Genomic DNA, 17,725 nt, shown 5'->3' on the forward strand with positions numbered 1-17,725 from the left:
GCTCTTCAGTATGGATTTTCATGAGCCAATCCTGATTGTGGATTTTTTCCACTGCTCTCATATCTTCCCAGATTTGACCAAGGAATACTTATACAGACCAATAGTGGAGAATCAGTACTTCAGGTCACCGGTAGCTTGCCACTTTATACACATCTGCCTTCAGAAGACACAACTCTATGTGCATCTTCAGGTATGATCCACATGAATGGGTCAGCAACCATCATGATGTCAACAGTGAATACATATGTACAATCAAGACAGAATGCAGTACTTGTTCCACCAAAGACATAAGTCAGTACAATGAATTTTTCTCACAACTTGATGGCCTGAGCACATACCTACGATTCCACTATGACCAACCCCACCAAATCCGAGGATCATAACATCAAATTTTTTATTTCCCTCTCACTGAGAAATGGTCCAACTGTGCCATACATAGCAGCCAGCTAAAGCACGATTGGTCACACACAGCTGCTTGAAGATGACTTCAGCAGTTGCAACCTCCAGTAACCTCCACCCCCAGTGCTCCACACTCCCAGGGAATGGGGGAAGGGGAGAGGGGGTGTCTCCGCAGAACCTCACCATCGATAAAGCAAATATAAGATGATAAGATTCTTTGATCAGTGGTTCAGCTCCTGCAAGGTGCATATATTTAATGTTATCAGTCTGCCGCATGCTATTGTATCATGTCCATATATCTTGCTGTCTCTCCATATTAAACAATAAAGTGTGAGTGAATTCCATTTATCTGCTCTCTGACTTTCAGTAAGAGCATTCCAACAGAGGATTTGCTGCATCTATATTAAATATTTTAAAATCTCTATGTAAGAGATTTGTCAGGCTTTGTATAGTTTTCATGTCTTATGTGATAAATACAGTCCACTGTGTATTTTAACTCAGAAAGCTTGTAAAATTGCATGTCAAAAGCCAAGCAAGAAAGTTTGCTCTGTATTACTTACAATGATGATGCCCTTCATCCATCCTCAAAGAAACAACTTAAATTTAACAAATATTATATTCTGTAAGGTTTCAATCAATTATGAATTAACAATGAATGTTATTAGTATCTGTGGCTTAATAGTAAACCAAATGCAGAAAAAGTATCTTTGAAATAATAACATTAGAAAAAAGAAATTGGAAAATAACAAGCTGTGAAATGTGGACAAAAAAGTGTATCATCTTATTTAACATTTGCAATAAACTCAAAGTCAGGCCAATTAAAATTATTTACTAAAGAATTATCCAGCTGAACATTTTGATTACTATTGGTAGGGTATAGTTTGAATAAAATTTTCATACAGCAAATTAACAATTGACTAACTTTTACTTCAAGTCTTTGCTACATCTACTTTACAGGCACTGTAATTTCTGGGTGTAAATTTTTCATTGTTGGGGTGCATGACAGTGCAGCTATTAGTGTTCTTACATGGCTATATTATATATCACTGCAGGTAAATTAAATGGAGATTATACAGCATCTTTAAAGATAACACAATAACAGTTGATACATAATAAGATTTCTGAAAAAAAAAATTTGTAGTAAAAAGCATTTTCAAAGGCAAAATTTGAAGTTTTCAGAACATTAAAATTTACAGAAAAAGACCTTTAACCTTATTCTTTAAAGTTTAAATGTAAAATGAAAACTGTAGTGGATGTAAGACTGTGCTGTCTAATCAGACTTTCAAATGAAGAAACTTTATTTGCTAGAAATTAACCATCTTGGTAACTTGAACACAAAAATGATAGGCTGATAACATTTTTATAGAGACAATGAAGATAATCAGCATGGAATAGAAACCAAAACAAATTCTCTCATCATTTAGTTTTGCCACTCTTGCATTGGCTGTGCTTTGCATAACTGGTCAACCTTATAACCAGTAATGAACTCTCTGACTTGCATTCAGTGTAACTCAAAAGAAACCCTTAATGACAATACATCTACATGCAATATACACTGTAAGAAAAACAATAAATTGTTAGTTGAAAAAATAAGTTTACTTTTCCATGTCAAATAAATTATGGTGAAACAACACATGTAAATACTGTCATATAAATATATCTTCAAGATATTATTTGTTTATTGTCTCTTTAATATTGCTGTACTCTCCAGTCCCTGGATTGTAAGAAGCATACAGATCATATTTTTCTGTGCAATTCCTATAAAAATCTCCCAGATTATCATCAAAAAACTTGTTGATACCCCTCCGTTTAGGTGAATTTCCATCTGTCAGCTCTGACAAGTAAATGCGATTCTTATGAGGTTGTTCTGGAATGGGAGTGACCTATGTACAAATGAAGAAACAAAAATATTATAATTTTGTTATATATTTCATTATGTAAATATTTTTGTTGCATGCCTTTAACAATTGTCATCTAAAACATTTATACTCACAGGCTTTGTCCATGTCTGCTGGTGAGGTCGATAGTCATACATTGTTGTAGTACGATAATCAGTTAAACCATAACTTTCCTTATCAACATGTTCAGACAACTTCTTCCTACAACACACACAAGGAACTAGTGACAAAATAATAAATAAGATATGTAACCTAAAACATCATAAAATAAGTGATCACACGCTATACTTAGCACAAGATGAAACTAGTCAGTTTTTGTTGTTACTCACTTTTAAGAAAACTAGGATTAAAAATAGAAATGTGTAAAGATGATAGATAATCTTTCATTTTTTTACTGAAAGGCTTTCTTCTAGATCACTGAGAGAAAAGAGACATGATATTTGCATGTCCCTGTTGCAATGGCAGCTGATCAGAGGAGGCAAGGGGGGGTAAGCTTCCACACATTTCTGTGGTAAAAGTAGCAGCAGTAATTGTTTTTACAATCAACCTATACACATCTTTGTCAGTGAGAGTGAAAGACATAGCTTCTGTTATTTCTTGTAAATCACCAGCACCAGAGAGCAAGTCAAAGTGCGAAAGCTGAACCCTAACCTAATGCAGCCAGAGGCATGAAGCATGCGGCGAGGTGACCAGATATGTGCGTGCCTGCCTGCAAATTCTCAGTTGCTGTGGTAACCTGACATCACTAATAGGAACAGAAGAGATGGTACAGGCTTCCATAGCCATGATGCGGTGTGCTTCACTGTCACAGGAGGCCAGCAACTGTGGTATTGCCCTCTATGTTTCTTTTATATTAGTTGTCCTGTGTGTAGTGAATATGGATGAAGACCAACCTTGTACAAGGGCTGATGTAATGTTTTCAAGCAAGGACATCATTACTTCCTTGCAGGAACTTTCTTTTTCAAGGAGATGTGAAACTGAATGGGTTGGGTTGATTTGGGGGAGGAGACCAAATTGCGTGGTCATCGGTCTCATCGGATTAGGGAAGGACGGGGAAGGAAGTTGGCAATGCCCTTTCAAAGGAACCATCCCAGCCTGAAGTGACTTAGGGAAATTGTGGAAAACCTAAATCAGCATGGCCGGGCGTGGGATTGAACTGTCGTCCTCCCAAATGCGAGTCCAGTGTGCTAACGACTGTACTGTCTTGCTCGGTGAAACTGAATGACATGAAATTTTGAAGAAAGGACATCTAACACTGGCACTATGCCTTCTTCAGAATGATAAGTTCAAATCACATGCATTCCAGAGTTCATGGTATGAGCAGCACAAGTAGTTATGTGCTAACCCTACAAAAGGAAAATTATTCGGCTGGCCATGTCTGCTCTTAAGCACAAGAAAACCTGTGTGGTCTGCTGAGGGTTTTGATGATCTGAAGAATCTGTCTAGAGGTTTATCACAGAATACTTCTTCTAAAGATCATATAAGTAATTTTATTTCATATAAATAATTATGAAAACAAGTGTTTAGTATTTCAGAGCTACTTAATGAGCATCTCAAACTGATGAAAATCAGACATAACAATGAAGTAAAAGCTAACAGAGACATCACGAAAATTACAACTGATGTCACAAGTCTTTTGCATCAGCAGGAGATAGCTTTCAGAGGTAACAGTGAGACAGAAGATTCCCTGAACCCCAAAACTTTCAGAGGCATTTCAGGGATTTTCAAAAACTATACAGAATGAATTGGTTGAATGTAGAAATTAGGAGATTTGTGAATAATTGCTACTCACCATATAGCAGAGATGCTGAGTCAAAGGCAGGTACAACAAGAAGACTGTCAGAAAATCCATGGGTGTGCCCACACAAAAGCACACTTTCTGGCTGCTGAGGTGTGATCATAACAACCAGAGACTCGATCACATGTGTATGTGAGTTGTGTTTGCAGAAGCATATGTATGTTATATCTCTGACAAAGGTCTTGTTGGCCAAAAGCTCATTTTCTGACAGTCTTCTTCTTGTGCCTACCTGCGACTCAGCATGCCCACTATATGGCAAGTAGCAATTACCCTTGTCATAATATTGTTACATTTTCCATTGTTGAGATTTGTGAATATAAATGTTTCAATTTGAATAGAATCTCATTTTATGCCTGCATTTTGAATGAAACAACAGACATTTCAGACAAACCACAATGCTTTAGTGTTGTGCCATTAGTGCACATCAATGGTAGCATTCAAGAACACTTCTTGATTTTCATAACGTTAGCCAAGCTAGAACGTCTACTGCTTTATTCACTGTGCTAAGTGGCATGTTTCGAATTATGATATGAGGAACAAACTTATGGGTCAAATCTATGACAGTGCTTCTATTCTGGCAGGAGAATGAAATGGGCTGCAAGCTAAGGTCCATGAAATTACTCTCCAAGCTAATTTTACTCACTGTTTTGCACATCACCTAAAATTAATATTGCAGCAGAGGTGTTCTTACATAGAACCATTAAGAATTTTTTTCCCCATTTTTCAGGATATTCCTACTTCCTTCCACCAGTCTTCCAAATGAACAGCAATTATCGACAGTATTGTTGGTAAGCACAATCATTCAAACAGTGAAACAAGATGAATTTATAATTCTAGAATATTGTCTGCCGTTAATGAATCTGTTCAGTGCTAATTGAGGTCTTAAATGAACTGATTGACAGTTGAGACTCCAGGGCAATGACTGCATGAGCAGTGTTTGTTTTTCAAAACATTTTTTTAAAGGCTTATCTGCTGTTTAACATTCTTCAGAAAAAACAATGACACATAATGTTGCAACAATGCTGTCTCAAGAATGCAATAGGTTAGAAGAAAAACTTAAGAAATGAAGATAAATTGATCAACTTTTTAAATTCCACAAAACACTTGACAAATTCTCAAGCCGAAGCTTCCATGAATAGAGCTGAAATAATGGATGAATACATTGGCAATCCACTTGTAGGTTTTATATGGTGTTGAACTGTAATAACACACTTTTAGGCTCGAAAGGACATTTATTACGTCACACACGAAGTGTGCGGCTCGGGCTCAAAATCATCAGGGTCCCACGTGCAGCTGGTTGTGATTCAAAAGGGGCCACAGTTGCAGTTGCAGTGGGTGAGGCGTCAGTGGAGTTTGGCAGGGAGCGGCAAGAAGTGACTTCGGGAGGGACCACACAGGCTTTAAATGTTGTATCGAATCTGTACTCAGGTGGCCGTTGAGCAGAATCATGAATGTATTGGCCCCGTGATGTAATACGCTGTGCGGGCTGGAGTATGGAGGTTGAAGAGCTGCACACACAGAGTCATCTTGTAACATGATGAAATTGTATGATTTCAAGTCCTTATGAACAAGCACCTGTGGCGTGGTGTGAGCGCGAGTTAGAAGCAGGTGAAGGCAGGCCACATGAGCACACACTCATTTGATGTGGGCCAGTAGGTTGGTAATGTCCATCATAGAAGTGTCCTCAATGAATTTGGCAGGCAGGACAAGCGGTTCACCATACAGGACCTCCGCCAACGAAACATTGATGTCCTCCTTGGGTGTGGAGCAGATTCCCAGCAATACCTATGGCAGAGCCTCAGACCAAAGCCTGCCGTGGCACATGAGTGCAGCTTTTAGCATTCTGTGCCATCGCTCCACTAGTCCATTGGCCTGTGGACGATATGCAGTAGTGTGAAGTTTCGCCACCCCGTACAACTCACACAGGCGAGCAAAAAGCAACAACTCGAATTGGCAGCCCTGCTCCATGGTAAGTGACAGGGGGCAACCAAATCTAGCCACCCACACCAAAATGAATGTACGAGTGATTGTCTCAGTTGTAATGTCCACCAGGGGTACCGCCTCAACCCAATGGGCGATAGGTGATGCGGTCGATTACGGAAAGGATCTATTTGTATCTATCGGAGAGGGGAGGAGGACCAAGCATGTCAATGTGCACATGGCACAGGCGGCCCCTGGGGACATCAAACTGTCCTAAAGGTGGTTGCGTGCATGTCTGCTCACCTTGCTCCATTGACAAGGAATGCATGCGCATAACCATGGGCGGCAATCATGCGTGCGGCACGAAACGTTCGGTTACGAATCATGTCATTGCCCGCGTTCTGGGGTAGGCAAGATTATGTAACACGTCGAAAATCCCATGCTGAAAGAGTGAAGGCACCAAGGGGTGGGGTGAAGCAATAGAAACGTCACAGATGACAGGAGTTGATGACCTGTGCAGGACAATAGGTTTGAGGATGAGTGAAGATCGGTCATCCGAGAGAAGACATTGTATGTCTGCATCTTCAGCCTGAAGCCAGGCCAGTTCCTCTAAGTTCAATGAGGTGAAGATCATCAAAATGCGGGACAGGTAGTCAGAAACTACATTTTCCACACTGTGGATGTAAGAAGCATGTGAAGAATGTTGGCAATTGTGGATGCAAGAAGCATGTGAAGAATGTTGGCAAATAAAGTCCATGTGCCGGTAGCGGCACAGTGGGATATCTTTTGCTGGGTTGTGGATCGTGTCAACAAGAGGTTTGTGGTCTGAATAAATGGTGAAAGTGTGTTCTTTGACATCACTCCTGAAATGTTTGACTGCTTCATAAAATGCGAGGAGCTTGCAGTTGAAGACCGACTATTTACATTGACTCCTTGTTAGCATTTTTGAGAAGAAACAGAGTGGCTGCGTTGAGTTGGCAGTGTGCTGTTGGAGGACAGCAACTACCACCAACTCACTGGTGTTGGTAGTGATAGAAATCCGTGCCTCGGGGACATTGACAGAGGACAAATGTAAACATAAGTAGAATGCACACCCCTCATTCCACCAACCATCGTCAGTTGAAGGGTTGGGTGGCATTTCCACGTTGATTCTAATCTCATCAGACTGCATTTTGTGATTACATTTGATTTAGTGCTTGGTAACAGCTGATTGACTTGGTGAAATGCCATTCAGAGTTCTTGTATACAATTTGTGGTTCACTCACATTGCATGAGGTAAGCACTGCCCAAGAAAGATTAAATGGTTCAAGAAAATCTTTACTTAATTTGAACGATGTAGGAAAAGTTGGATTGATACTTACTGTAAAGAAGACATGCTAAGTTGCAGGCAGTTACAATTAAAAGACACTTACATAAAACTTTTGGCCACAGCCTTTATCAGCAAAAGAGAAAGAAGCAAGCAGCCATCTGGAAGGGACAGAGAAAATGAAGAGATCATAGTGTATGGGTGAGGAGAGACGCATACACTGTCTGATGTGCAGGGACTAGAATGCCAACAGGACTAGAATGCCACAACCTCCTAACACTGCATCTGTTGGCATTCTAGTCCCTTTGCACTCTGCCAGACAGTGTTCAGTGTTCTCTCCACCCATACAATACTATCCCTTCCCCTTCATCTCAGCTGTTTCACTAACAGAATTCGTACGATTCTGTATATGATGCGTTATGTTTCAGGCTAAAATGTATAAAAAAGAATTTAATGTGTTACAATTGATATGTACTAACAGTTAAAATTACTCTTCTTTTAAGAATAATTGAAATTATAAAATTTCTGGAATACTTAAAATTCATATTATTAATTGCACAATCAAACACTAATTATTAAATTTGTTTCTGAGTTTATTTATGAAATAATGATATAATTTGGTAAAGATTCTTCTTTTGTTGAGAAAGTTTGTAAACTCTTTTGCTTTGTAAACTCTTTGGAAATTGTGATTACTGCAGAGTGCAGAATGTAAGTAGTAGTGGGCGTGTCTCGGCTGGATGTAGATGTTATTATAAGTTTGTTACCAACAATATAATTGTTGTTTTTTTATGTGGAAATTAGAAAGTCAGCGTGATTTAGAAGAATGGGATAAAATAATAAAGAATTCATAGCAACAGACAAATCTTCATCAGTTATTTCGTCTGCAGAAACCCGTTAAATCAAAATTTGAGCAACAGGGATGTACCCCTAGACTTGGAGTGCATGACAGCAAGATAATGAATATAAGTAAAAAAATTCTTCTTTTGTTATCTTACTCCTCTCAAAGTTTTCATAATTTGTGCAAAGAATGGGAACTTTAATGGTGAAGTGTGGGACGGTAAGATTACAAGTTAGCAGTCATGTGCATGAGGACAACTTGCTTATGTGTCTGAATAGTGTTAAGCCATTAAAAATTTGTTTGTAAAGTGCAAAAGTGAGTTCTTAAAGTATAGTGAACGTATTGCTAGATTAAAATGTGTAATCAGCAGTCTAAGAGTAGAAACCGACAGCCTGAAGTCCGAAAATATGGAGCTGAAGTTGAAGCAAAACATGGATCCACAGAAGAACAAAAACTTTCGCCAGAACATGGATACGTTGTAGCAAAATGACGCTGATAAATCATCAAATTGAAGGTAGTACACAACAAGCGTCAAACACTCAGTGCTAAAATGTCGTCTACAGCAAATGTTTGGAGGTTCGAGAATGTAAACAATTTTGATGTGCTTTGTTCTAGTAATAGTCTCACAAAAAGTGAAAACAATCATAAGAAGAGTGTGCTGGTAAACCATCAGAAAAAAGTTAGGTTTGATCTTCTAAAGCCACAACATTCAGTTAATAGCAGTGAAAGTGGCAGTGGTGTGATCCAGTATGCTGTGAGTGAAACATCAATAATTTGTCTTCACATTTTCACTGATGGTCATGGTAGAGGCATGGCTGATATAGTGAAAAGCAGTTTTAATGCTGTCAATGTTTGTGGAATCATGAAACCAGGTGCTAAACTTGAAGATGTTGTAGCGTAGTGTGATCTTAATAGGTGGCTCAAACAACGTTGCCTGCAATGAAGAGAATGATGTCATACACTCGCTCAGGAAGAAAATATCAGCGCTTCATCAGTCTAAGGTATTTGTTGTGAACATTCCAAAGAGACATGACTAAATCCCACAGTCCTGTGTAAATGAGGCTATCTCACAAACAAACTCTTAGTTCGCAAAGTTGTGTAAGCATTTTAACAATACTTGTGTAGATATAGGCAGTTTTGAACGAGAATTACACTATGGGCCATCAAAATTGCTACACCATGAAGATGACATGCTACAGATGCAAAATTTAACTGACAGGAAGAAGATGCTGTGATATGCAAATGATTAGCTTTTCAGAGCATTCAAACAAGGTTGGCGCCGGTGGCAACACCTACAACGTGCTGACAAGAGGAAAGTTTCCAACCGATTTCTCATACACAAATAGCAGTTGACTGGCGTTGCCTGTTGAAACATTGTTGTGATGCCTCATGTGAGGAGGAGAAATGCGTACCATCACATTTCCGACTTTGATAAAGGTCGGATTGTAGGTGGTGGTGGTGGTGGTGGTTAGTGTTTAACGTCCCGTCGACAACGAGGTCATTAGAGACGGAGCGCAAGCTCGGGTTAGGGAAGGTTTGGGAAGGAAATCGGCCGTGCCCTTTCAAAGGAACCATCCCGGCATTTGCCTGATAAGATTTAGGGAAATCACGGAAAACCTAAATCAGGATGGCCGGAGACGGGATTGAACCGTCGTCCTCCCGAATGCGAGTCCAGTGTGCTAACCACTGCGCCACCTCGCTCGGTTGTCGGATTGTAGCCTATCGCGATTGCAGTTTATCGTATAGCGACATTTCCGCTCGCATTGGTTGAGATCCAATGACTGTTAGCAAAATATGGAATCAGTGGGTTCAGGAGGGTAATACGGAAAGCCATGTTGGGTCCCAACAGCCTCATGTCACTAGCAGCCAAGATGACAGGCATCTAAACGCATGGCTGTAATGGATCGTGCAGCCACATCTCGATCCCTGAGTCAACAGATGGGGACGTTTGCAAGACAACAACCATCTGCACGAACAGTTCAATGATATTTGCAGCAGCATGGACTATCAGCTTGAAGACCATGGGTGCAGTTACCCTTGATGCTGCATCAAAGACAGGAGCGCCTGTGATGATGTACTCAACAACGAACCTGGGTGCATTAATGGCAAAACATCATTTTTTCGGATTAATTCAGGTTCTGTTTACAGCATCATGATGGTTGCATCCATGTTTGATGACATCGCAGTGAACGCACATTGGAAGCGCATACTCGTCATTGCCAAACTGGCGTATCACCCGGCGTGATGGTATGTGGTACCGTTGGTTACACGTCTCGGTCACCTCTTGTTCGCATTGACGGCACTTTGAACAGTGGACGTTACATTTCAGATGTTTTACGACCTGTGGCTCTACCCTTCATTCGATCCCTGTGAAACCCTACATTTCAGCAGGATAATGCACGACCACATGTTGCAGGTCCTATGCGGGCCTTTCTGGATACAGAAAATGTTTGACTGCTGCCCTGGCCAGCACATTCTCCAGATCTCTCAACAATTGAAAACGTCTGGTCAATGGCGGCCGAGCAACTGGCCCGTCATTGATGAACTGTGGTATCATGTTGAAGCTGCATGGGGAGCTGTACCTGCACACACCATCCAAGCTCTGTTTGACTCAATGCCCAGGCATATCAAGGCCATTATTATGACCAGAGGTGGTTGTTCTGGGTACTGATTCCTCAGGATCTATGCACCCAAATTGTGCGAAAATGTAATCACATGTCAGTTCTAGTTTAATATATTTTTCCAATGAATACCCGTTTATCATCTGCATTTCTTGGTGGTGTAGCAATTTTAATGGCCAGTAGTGTATTTACAAGACATGGTATGCACCTGGAGATGCCATCAAAACATTCAAAATTTAAAAAAAAAAATTATAAGTGAGTCGCTTAGACAGCTCACGAAAAGTGTGGTTAGATTAAAAACTGTCCATGTCCATCAGTAAGTTGGATGCAAAACTTGCCTTGTCCCTTTTGACAAATCGCATTGCAGGCTGGGGTCATGTGACTGTAATGCAAGATGGCTACCATTAGCATGTAAACATTGTACTTGTGTGGTCTATTACAGCTGTTTATTCTGAAAGTTATACACATTCTCAGAATGCTATAAAAGTCCAAGGGGAGCCTAATTATAATTCTGAAATCAACCTACCGGTGTCCATATGCAAACGTGGGTAACACTTAGGACACATAAACTCGAGCTGCATTATGAACACTGTTGTTCCTATTAATGAAAAGAAACTGGAGGATGTTTCAAAACTCCTCGAGAAACACTATGGTGAGTCCTGGAGGGAATGTGAATCCCTGTCATGGCACATGACATTACTAGGTTCCAGCGGGTCAGGGGCATCAGCTGAATCAGAATGCCTAGCAGGAGAAGATGAAGACATTGTTCCAGATATGATGTATTAAGTGGATTGCAGTTTGTCAGTTGTTACACCATGTACTTTCAGAAATATTAAAAGAAATTAAAACTGAATACACAGTTTTATGTTCACCCCATATCCTCTCCTCATGTACAGGGTGATTCAAAAAGAATACCACAACTTTAAAAATGTGTATTTAATGAAAGAAACATAATATAACCTTCTGTTATACATCATTACAAAGAGTATTTAAAAAGTTTTTTTTCACTCAAAAACAAGTTCAGAGATGTTCAATATGGCCCCCTCCAGACACATGAGCAATATCAACCCGATACTCCAACTCGTTCCACACACTCGGTAGCATATCAGGCGTAACAGTTTGGATAGCTGCTGTTATTTCTCGTTTCAAATCATCAATGGTAGCTGGGAGAGGTGGCCGAAACACCATATCCTTAACATACCCCCATAAGAAAAAATCGCAGGGGGTAAGATCAGGGCTTCTTGGAGGCCAGTGATGAAGTGCTCTGTCACGGGCTGCCTGGCGGCCGATCCATCGCCTCGGGTAATTGACGTTCAGGTAGTTACGGACAGATAAGTGCCAATGTGGTGGCGCTCCATCCTGCTGAAATCTGATTTGTTGTGCTTCTTGTTCGAGCTGAGGGAACAGCCAATTCTCTAACATCTCCAGATACTGTAGTCCAGTTACAGTAGCACCTTCGAAGAAAAAGGGACCAAAAACTTTATTGGCTGAAATGGCACAGAAAACGTTCACCTTAGGCGAGTCACGTTCATACTGAGTTGTTTCCCGCGGATTCTCAGTGCCCCATATACAGACATTGTGACGGTTGACTTTCCCGTTAGTGTGGAAAGTTGCTTCATCACTAAACACAATCTTTGAAACGAAAGATTCATCTGTTTCCATTTGAGCAAGGATAAAATCACAGAAATCGATTCTTTTAATCTTATCAGCTGCAGACAGTGCTTGAACCAATTTCAGACAATAAGTTTTCATAACTAACCTTTTTCGTAGGACTCTCCATACAGTTGATTGTGGAATTTGCAGCTCTCTGCTAGCTCTGCGAGTCGATTTTCCTGGGCTGCGAACAAATGCTTGCTAGATGCGTGCTACATTTTCATCACTCGTTCTCGGCCGTCCAGAACTTTTCCCTTTGCACAAACACCCATTCTCTGTAAACTGTTTATACCAACGTTTAATACACCACCTATCAGGAGGTTTAACACCATACTTCGTTTGAAATGCACACTGAACAACTGTCGTCGATTAACTTCAGCCGTACTCAATAACACAAAAAGCTTTCTGTTGAGCGGTCGCCATCTTAGCATCAACTGACGCTGACACCTAGTCAACAGTGCCTCAAGCGAACAAATGTACAACTAAATGAAACTTTATAGCTCCCTTAATTCGCTGACAGATAGTGCTTAGCTCTGCCTTTTGTCGTTGCAGAGTTTTAAATTCCTAAAGTTGTGGTATTCTTTTTGAATCACCTTGTATAACTAGTCAGGTTCAAAACTGTCCATGTCCATTTCAGTTGCGTGCAAAAGTGGCCATCTGCAAAGTCAGATGCAAAACTGTCCAAGTCCATTTTTATTTTGCTTATATCTTACATGCATTGAGTTCCTGATTTTTTTTTCAATAGGCCAAATGGTTTTGTACTAATCCATACTTATGTATACAACATATAGTGTAGGGCAGTGTGCATTTACCCAGTGAAAACAGTTTTTCCACTTTTTCTCAAAACCGGTTATGGAGGACATGGACAGTTTTGCATCTAGGCGACTCAAGTATAATGGAAGGGGTAGATAATCGCAAATCATGTAGACCATTGTTTCAAAAAAGAATGATTCTGCCACTTCCTTGCATATATATACTTGAAAATATAATGTATTTAAAGCAAAACTTACATACAATAAGACCACTCATCACTCAAAATCACACAATACACAGCTGTGATACAAGACAAAAATTGGATGTACATGTTCAAAGCGCCAACACAAAGTTATTTCAAAATGGCCTTATCCATCCTAGTATCAAATTATACAGTGCCTCACCAGATACCATTAAACACAAACAAACCATTGGTCACTTCAAATCTAAATTGAAGTCGTAGTTGGTTGATCACTGCTTTTACACAGTAAATGAATACCAACAAAACTAAATTTTTTTCTACGTAAACCCAATGTAGACTCATCTAGAATAACATTTGTATTTTATCTCACTGTATATAGCATAATAACATTTATTTAAGTATTAATCATTAATTGATATATTAATGTGTGTTATTATGTACAGAGGTATATTATATGTAAAACTGTTAATATTAACATAAAAAGCCAATTATGTCTTGCACATTGTGCAGCTGTAGATGAAAATGGATCAATAAATCAATTAATCAAACCTGAACAGATCACGAAAAAAAAAAAAAAAAAGAATTAGGTACCCTTTTAAAAACAAAAATATTGGAAGAAGTCCACAAATGTACCCATAAGTTGGAACCATTCACACGTAAATGGCTCCAGCCACCAAGTCAGACTCAGTTTCAAACTCAAATATTTCAGGAAATTTTTAGTAGTAAGGAACGTACAGCTTCTGTAGCTTCAGATAAGTTTTTAGGTAAAAGTTTACATCTACATGTAATTCCAAACAATGACAATTTTTCAACAAAATGTGGGAGGACTTGGTAATAAAGTAAATGACATTACTGTTCTGTTAGAGGAACCACAAGGAATAAAAAATACTGATGTATTATGTTTTAGTGAACATCATGTGAAAGATATTGAAAGGTTGCAGCTAATTGGTTACTGTCAGGCGGCGCATTACTCTAGAACCATCATGGAAAAAGGTGGATTGGTAATTTATGTAAAAAACAACATATCTTACAATGCATTAGATTTAAAGAGCCATTGTATAGAGCGACAAATTGAAGTATGTGGCGTTGAGATTACTGTAAATGACTTCACAGTTCCAGTGTTAGCACTGTATAGATCTCCCTCAGCGAATTAGACTGTATTTCTTAAGCACTTAGATTCTTTATTATTCAAACTGTACTCAAAATCAAAGAACTTGATCACTACTGGTGACTTTAATGTTGTTTTCCTAAATGAGAACAATAGTAAAGCTGATTTAGTATATTTAATGGAGTTGAGGGAATATGGTATAGTTGTAGGTAAACAACTAGAATTCTCTCATATACAGATTTATTCACACTTAGCGTCTACACAGATACAAGTCCGGAGGCTAACCGCCGTTAGTGTCCAACATGCTCTCTCCAAAGCCCTCTCCTCAAAGATAGCACACTTACGTACAGAACAAATATCAATTTTTATGGCGCTCTACGCCACATAGCCCCCCCCCCCCCCTAATGTATGGAGTACGTCCCTGTGAATGGGGGGGGGGGGGGTGAGAAGTTAGGAAGGTAACGCACAGTTCTTCTGCGTCAGGAGGAAGCGGTCGACTGGTAGGAGACCGGGAGGTGAAGCACGGTACGTCGACGGTGAAGTCAGCAAGCGACGCCAGCGGCTGAAGACGATGTCCCGTCCTGGAGTGAAGGTGTAGCACTTCGTCAGCCGGCAGGCGGAGAATCACCTTTCCAGAAGGCCTAACAAAGGCACGCAAATTGCCACATGCAGCACTTCTGCTCAATTTAAAGCGGCGCACCACACGAGTTTCTGCACTTCCTCCCTCAATATTGTCACACACGAGTACCACACACACTGTATCGCCATCTACGACAACAGATAATTTATGTATGTCATCAGGGTGCACATGTGTTGTGAATTCTTGGATGGCACCTGTACGAGCAATGGTAGGGAGGCAGGGAGGTGTGGGAAAGCCATGGCAGGGGGAAGCATCTGCTAAGAGAGGGGTGGCAGGTGCACTAGACTGTGCAGGAGACAACCTCGGGCGATCAGCTGACAGACGAGGGAGCGTGACCGAAGGCAACGAGGAGCCAGCGTGGGTTGAACGGCATGACAAAGAACTGTCACACGAAGATGGTAACACAATGGTAGAATCCGAGTGGTTGGCAGTTCGACTGCGAGGGCTGTGAGGAGTGAAGCCCCGAAAAGATTGGCCACTCGAATTAGATGAACGCGGAGAAGGAGCAGTGCTCGGCAGAGAAACACGCTGTGGAAAATCAATACCCAAATGCATGGTGTGGGAAGATGGATGGCCGCTCGAAGCAGGAGTGGGAGAAATAGGGGCAGAATCAGGGAGGTTCACCTGAGGCTCAATGAAAGCTGGTTTCACTCGGTTGAGTGAGACCGTAGTTACAGAGTCTTTTATGAGGAGATCCATGTTATTCTCAGAGCGTTTGACGACCTTGTAAGGACCTGTGTAGGGCGACTGAAGTGGGGCTTTGACTGAGTCATCTCTCAGAAACACGTACTCACAAGAGTCTAGCGTGCGCGATACGTACACGCGCAGAGGTGTATGAGCAGCCGGAGGTGGCGGCTGAATTTTGCTGCAGTGCAAGCGCACCCACTCGAGAAGTGAAGGGAGTTCAGAGGGCCGTGGAAGTGGGGTCGGAGTGACTAATTCTCCAGGCAAAACCAGAGGTTGGCCATATACAAACTCGGCTACGGACCCCTTGAGGTCTTCCTTGAAAGTCGCACGAAGGCCAAGAAGCACGAAGGGCAGTGCCTCTGTCCATAGTGAGTCATGGCAATGCAGGGCAGACTTCAGGGTGCGATGCCATCGCTCGACAAGACCATTGCTTTGGGGGTGGTATGCAGAAGTATGAATTTTGACAATGCCACACATTTTACATAAGTCAGAGAAAACTGAAGACTCGCATTGTCGCCCCTGGTCAGTGGTGAGGTAAACAGGTGAGCCAAATCTAGAGATCCACGAATCTAAGAATGCTCGACTTACTGTCTCAGAGGTAATGTTCAGAATAGGCACAGCCTCAGCCCACCGAGTCATCCTGTCAATAGCTGTAAACAAGTAACGGAAAACCTTGGAGGGGGGCAAAGGGCCTACGAGGTCAACATGAACATGGTGAAACCGTCCTGGAGGTTGGGCAAAACAGCCAAGGGGTGGAGAAGTGTGCCTGGAAACTTTGTTCTGTTGACACACCATGCATGCCCTTGCCCAAGACTGACAGTCACGGTGCATGTTTCTCCAGACAAACCGTTCAGCTACCAGACAGGTGGAGGCTTTGACACCGGGGTGTGCTAATGTGTGTAGTTTGTCAAAGACCTGGCGTTGAAGGAGCTTAGGAATGAATGGCTGCAATGTACCAGTTGATTCATCACACCACACTAAGTCAGATATGCCAGGGAAAGTAGAGCGTACCGGTTGGAGAGAGGAGCTGTGGTCTGAAATTAACTGCATGGTATCGGGGTCTGCGGATTGCAACCGAGGTAGGTCCGTTAAGTCAATTAAGGTTGTGACAGCACCAACACGTGAGAGAAAATCAGCGATCACATTGTCCGCTCCTCGGATGTAGCGAATGTCATTTGTAAATTGCAAGATGTAATTGATGTGACGAAAGTGTCGTGGGGGCGGATCAGCCGCAGGATTTTTTATGGCAGGAACCAATGGCTTGTGATCAGTGAGCACATAGAAATCTCGTCCCTCAACATCAGTTCTGAAGTGTCTTATGGCCTTGTAAACTGCAAGTAGTTCTCTGTCGAATGCTGAGTATTTCTTCTGCGTGTTGTTTAGTTCTTTTGAGAAAAACTGTGGGGGGGGGTCATAACATCGTTCTATGTCTGACTCAGTACTGCGCCGATAGCATTGTCACTAGCGTCAGTAGTGATAAACATTGTGGCGTCCACCCGTGGGTGAGCAATAGTGACAGCAGAGGCCAACAGCTGTTTGAGTTCATTAAATGCCTTGTCCATGTCTGGTACCTGGCGGGTGCCAGAAGTTTGTGGGCCAGCGAGAGCATCTGTGAGAGGAGCCTGCACCGCAGAAGTGGCTGGCAAATGTTTCTGGTAATAATTAACTGTTCCGATGAACCTGCATAATTCCCTGTAGGTCTGAGGGTGTAGCATCTCGAGAACAGGCTTGATCTTGTCCTGTGGTGGTGTCAGACCGTCCGATGACACAACATAACTTAGGAATGTGACGGATGACTGGTGCAATTGAGTCTTTTTATTGTTCAGTTCAATACCAGCGGCTGCTAAAATATCTGTCACGACTTGAACACACTCCTCACTCTGTTCTAAAGTAGAAGCAAAA

At 41.3% G+C, this 17,725-nt stretch overlaps 1 protein-coding gene across 1 annotated transcript in view; it reads right to left on the reverse strand.

Annotated features, from left to right (window-relative positions):
- Nucleotides 1-1,305: 1,305 nt before the first annotated feature.
- LOC124799144 overlaps nucleotides 1,306-17,725 on the reverse strand; it is a 34,201-nt gene continuing 17,781 nt past the window's right edge. The window contains exons 3-4 of the mRNA XM_047262682.1: nucleotides 2,393-2,498; nucleotides 1,306-2,282 (exon numbers count right to left, since the gene is read on the reverse strand). Coding sequence (XP_047118638.1) covers nucleotides 2,070-2,282; nucleotides 2,393-2,498 — 319 coding nt within the window. The 3' untranslated portion in view covers nucleotides 1,306-2,069. The remainder of the gene's footprint in view (nucleotides 2,283-2,392; nucleotides 2,499-17,725) is intronic.

Source organism: Schistocerca piceifrons, chromosome 5, assembly GCF_021461385.2.
Source record: "Schistocerca piceifrons isolate TAMUIC-IGC-003096 chromosome 5, iqSchPice1.1, whole genome shotgun sequence".
NCBI classification, from domain to species: Eukaryota; Metazoa; Arthropoda; class Insecta; order Orthoptera; family Acrididae; genus Schistocerca; species Schistocerca piceifrons.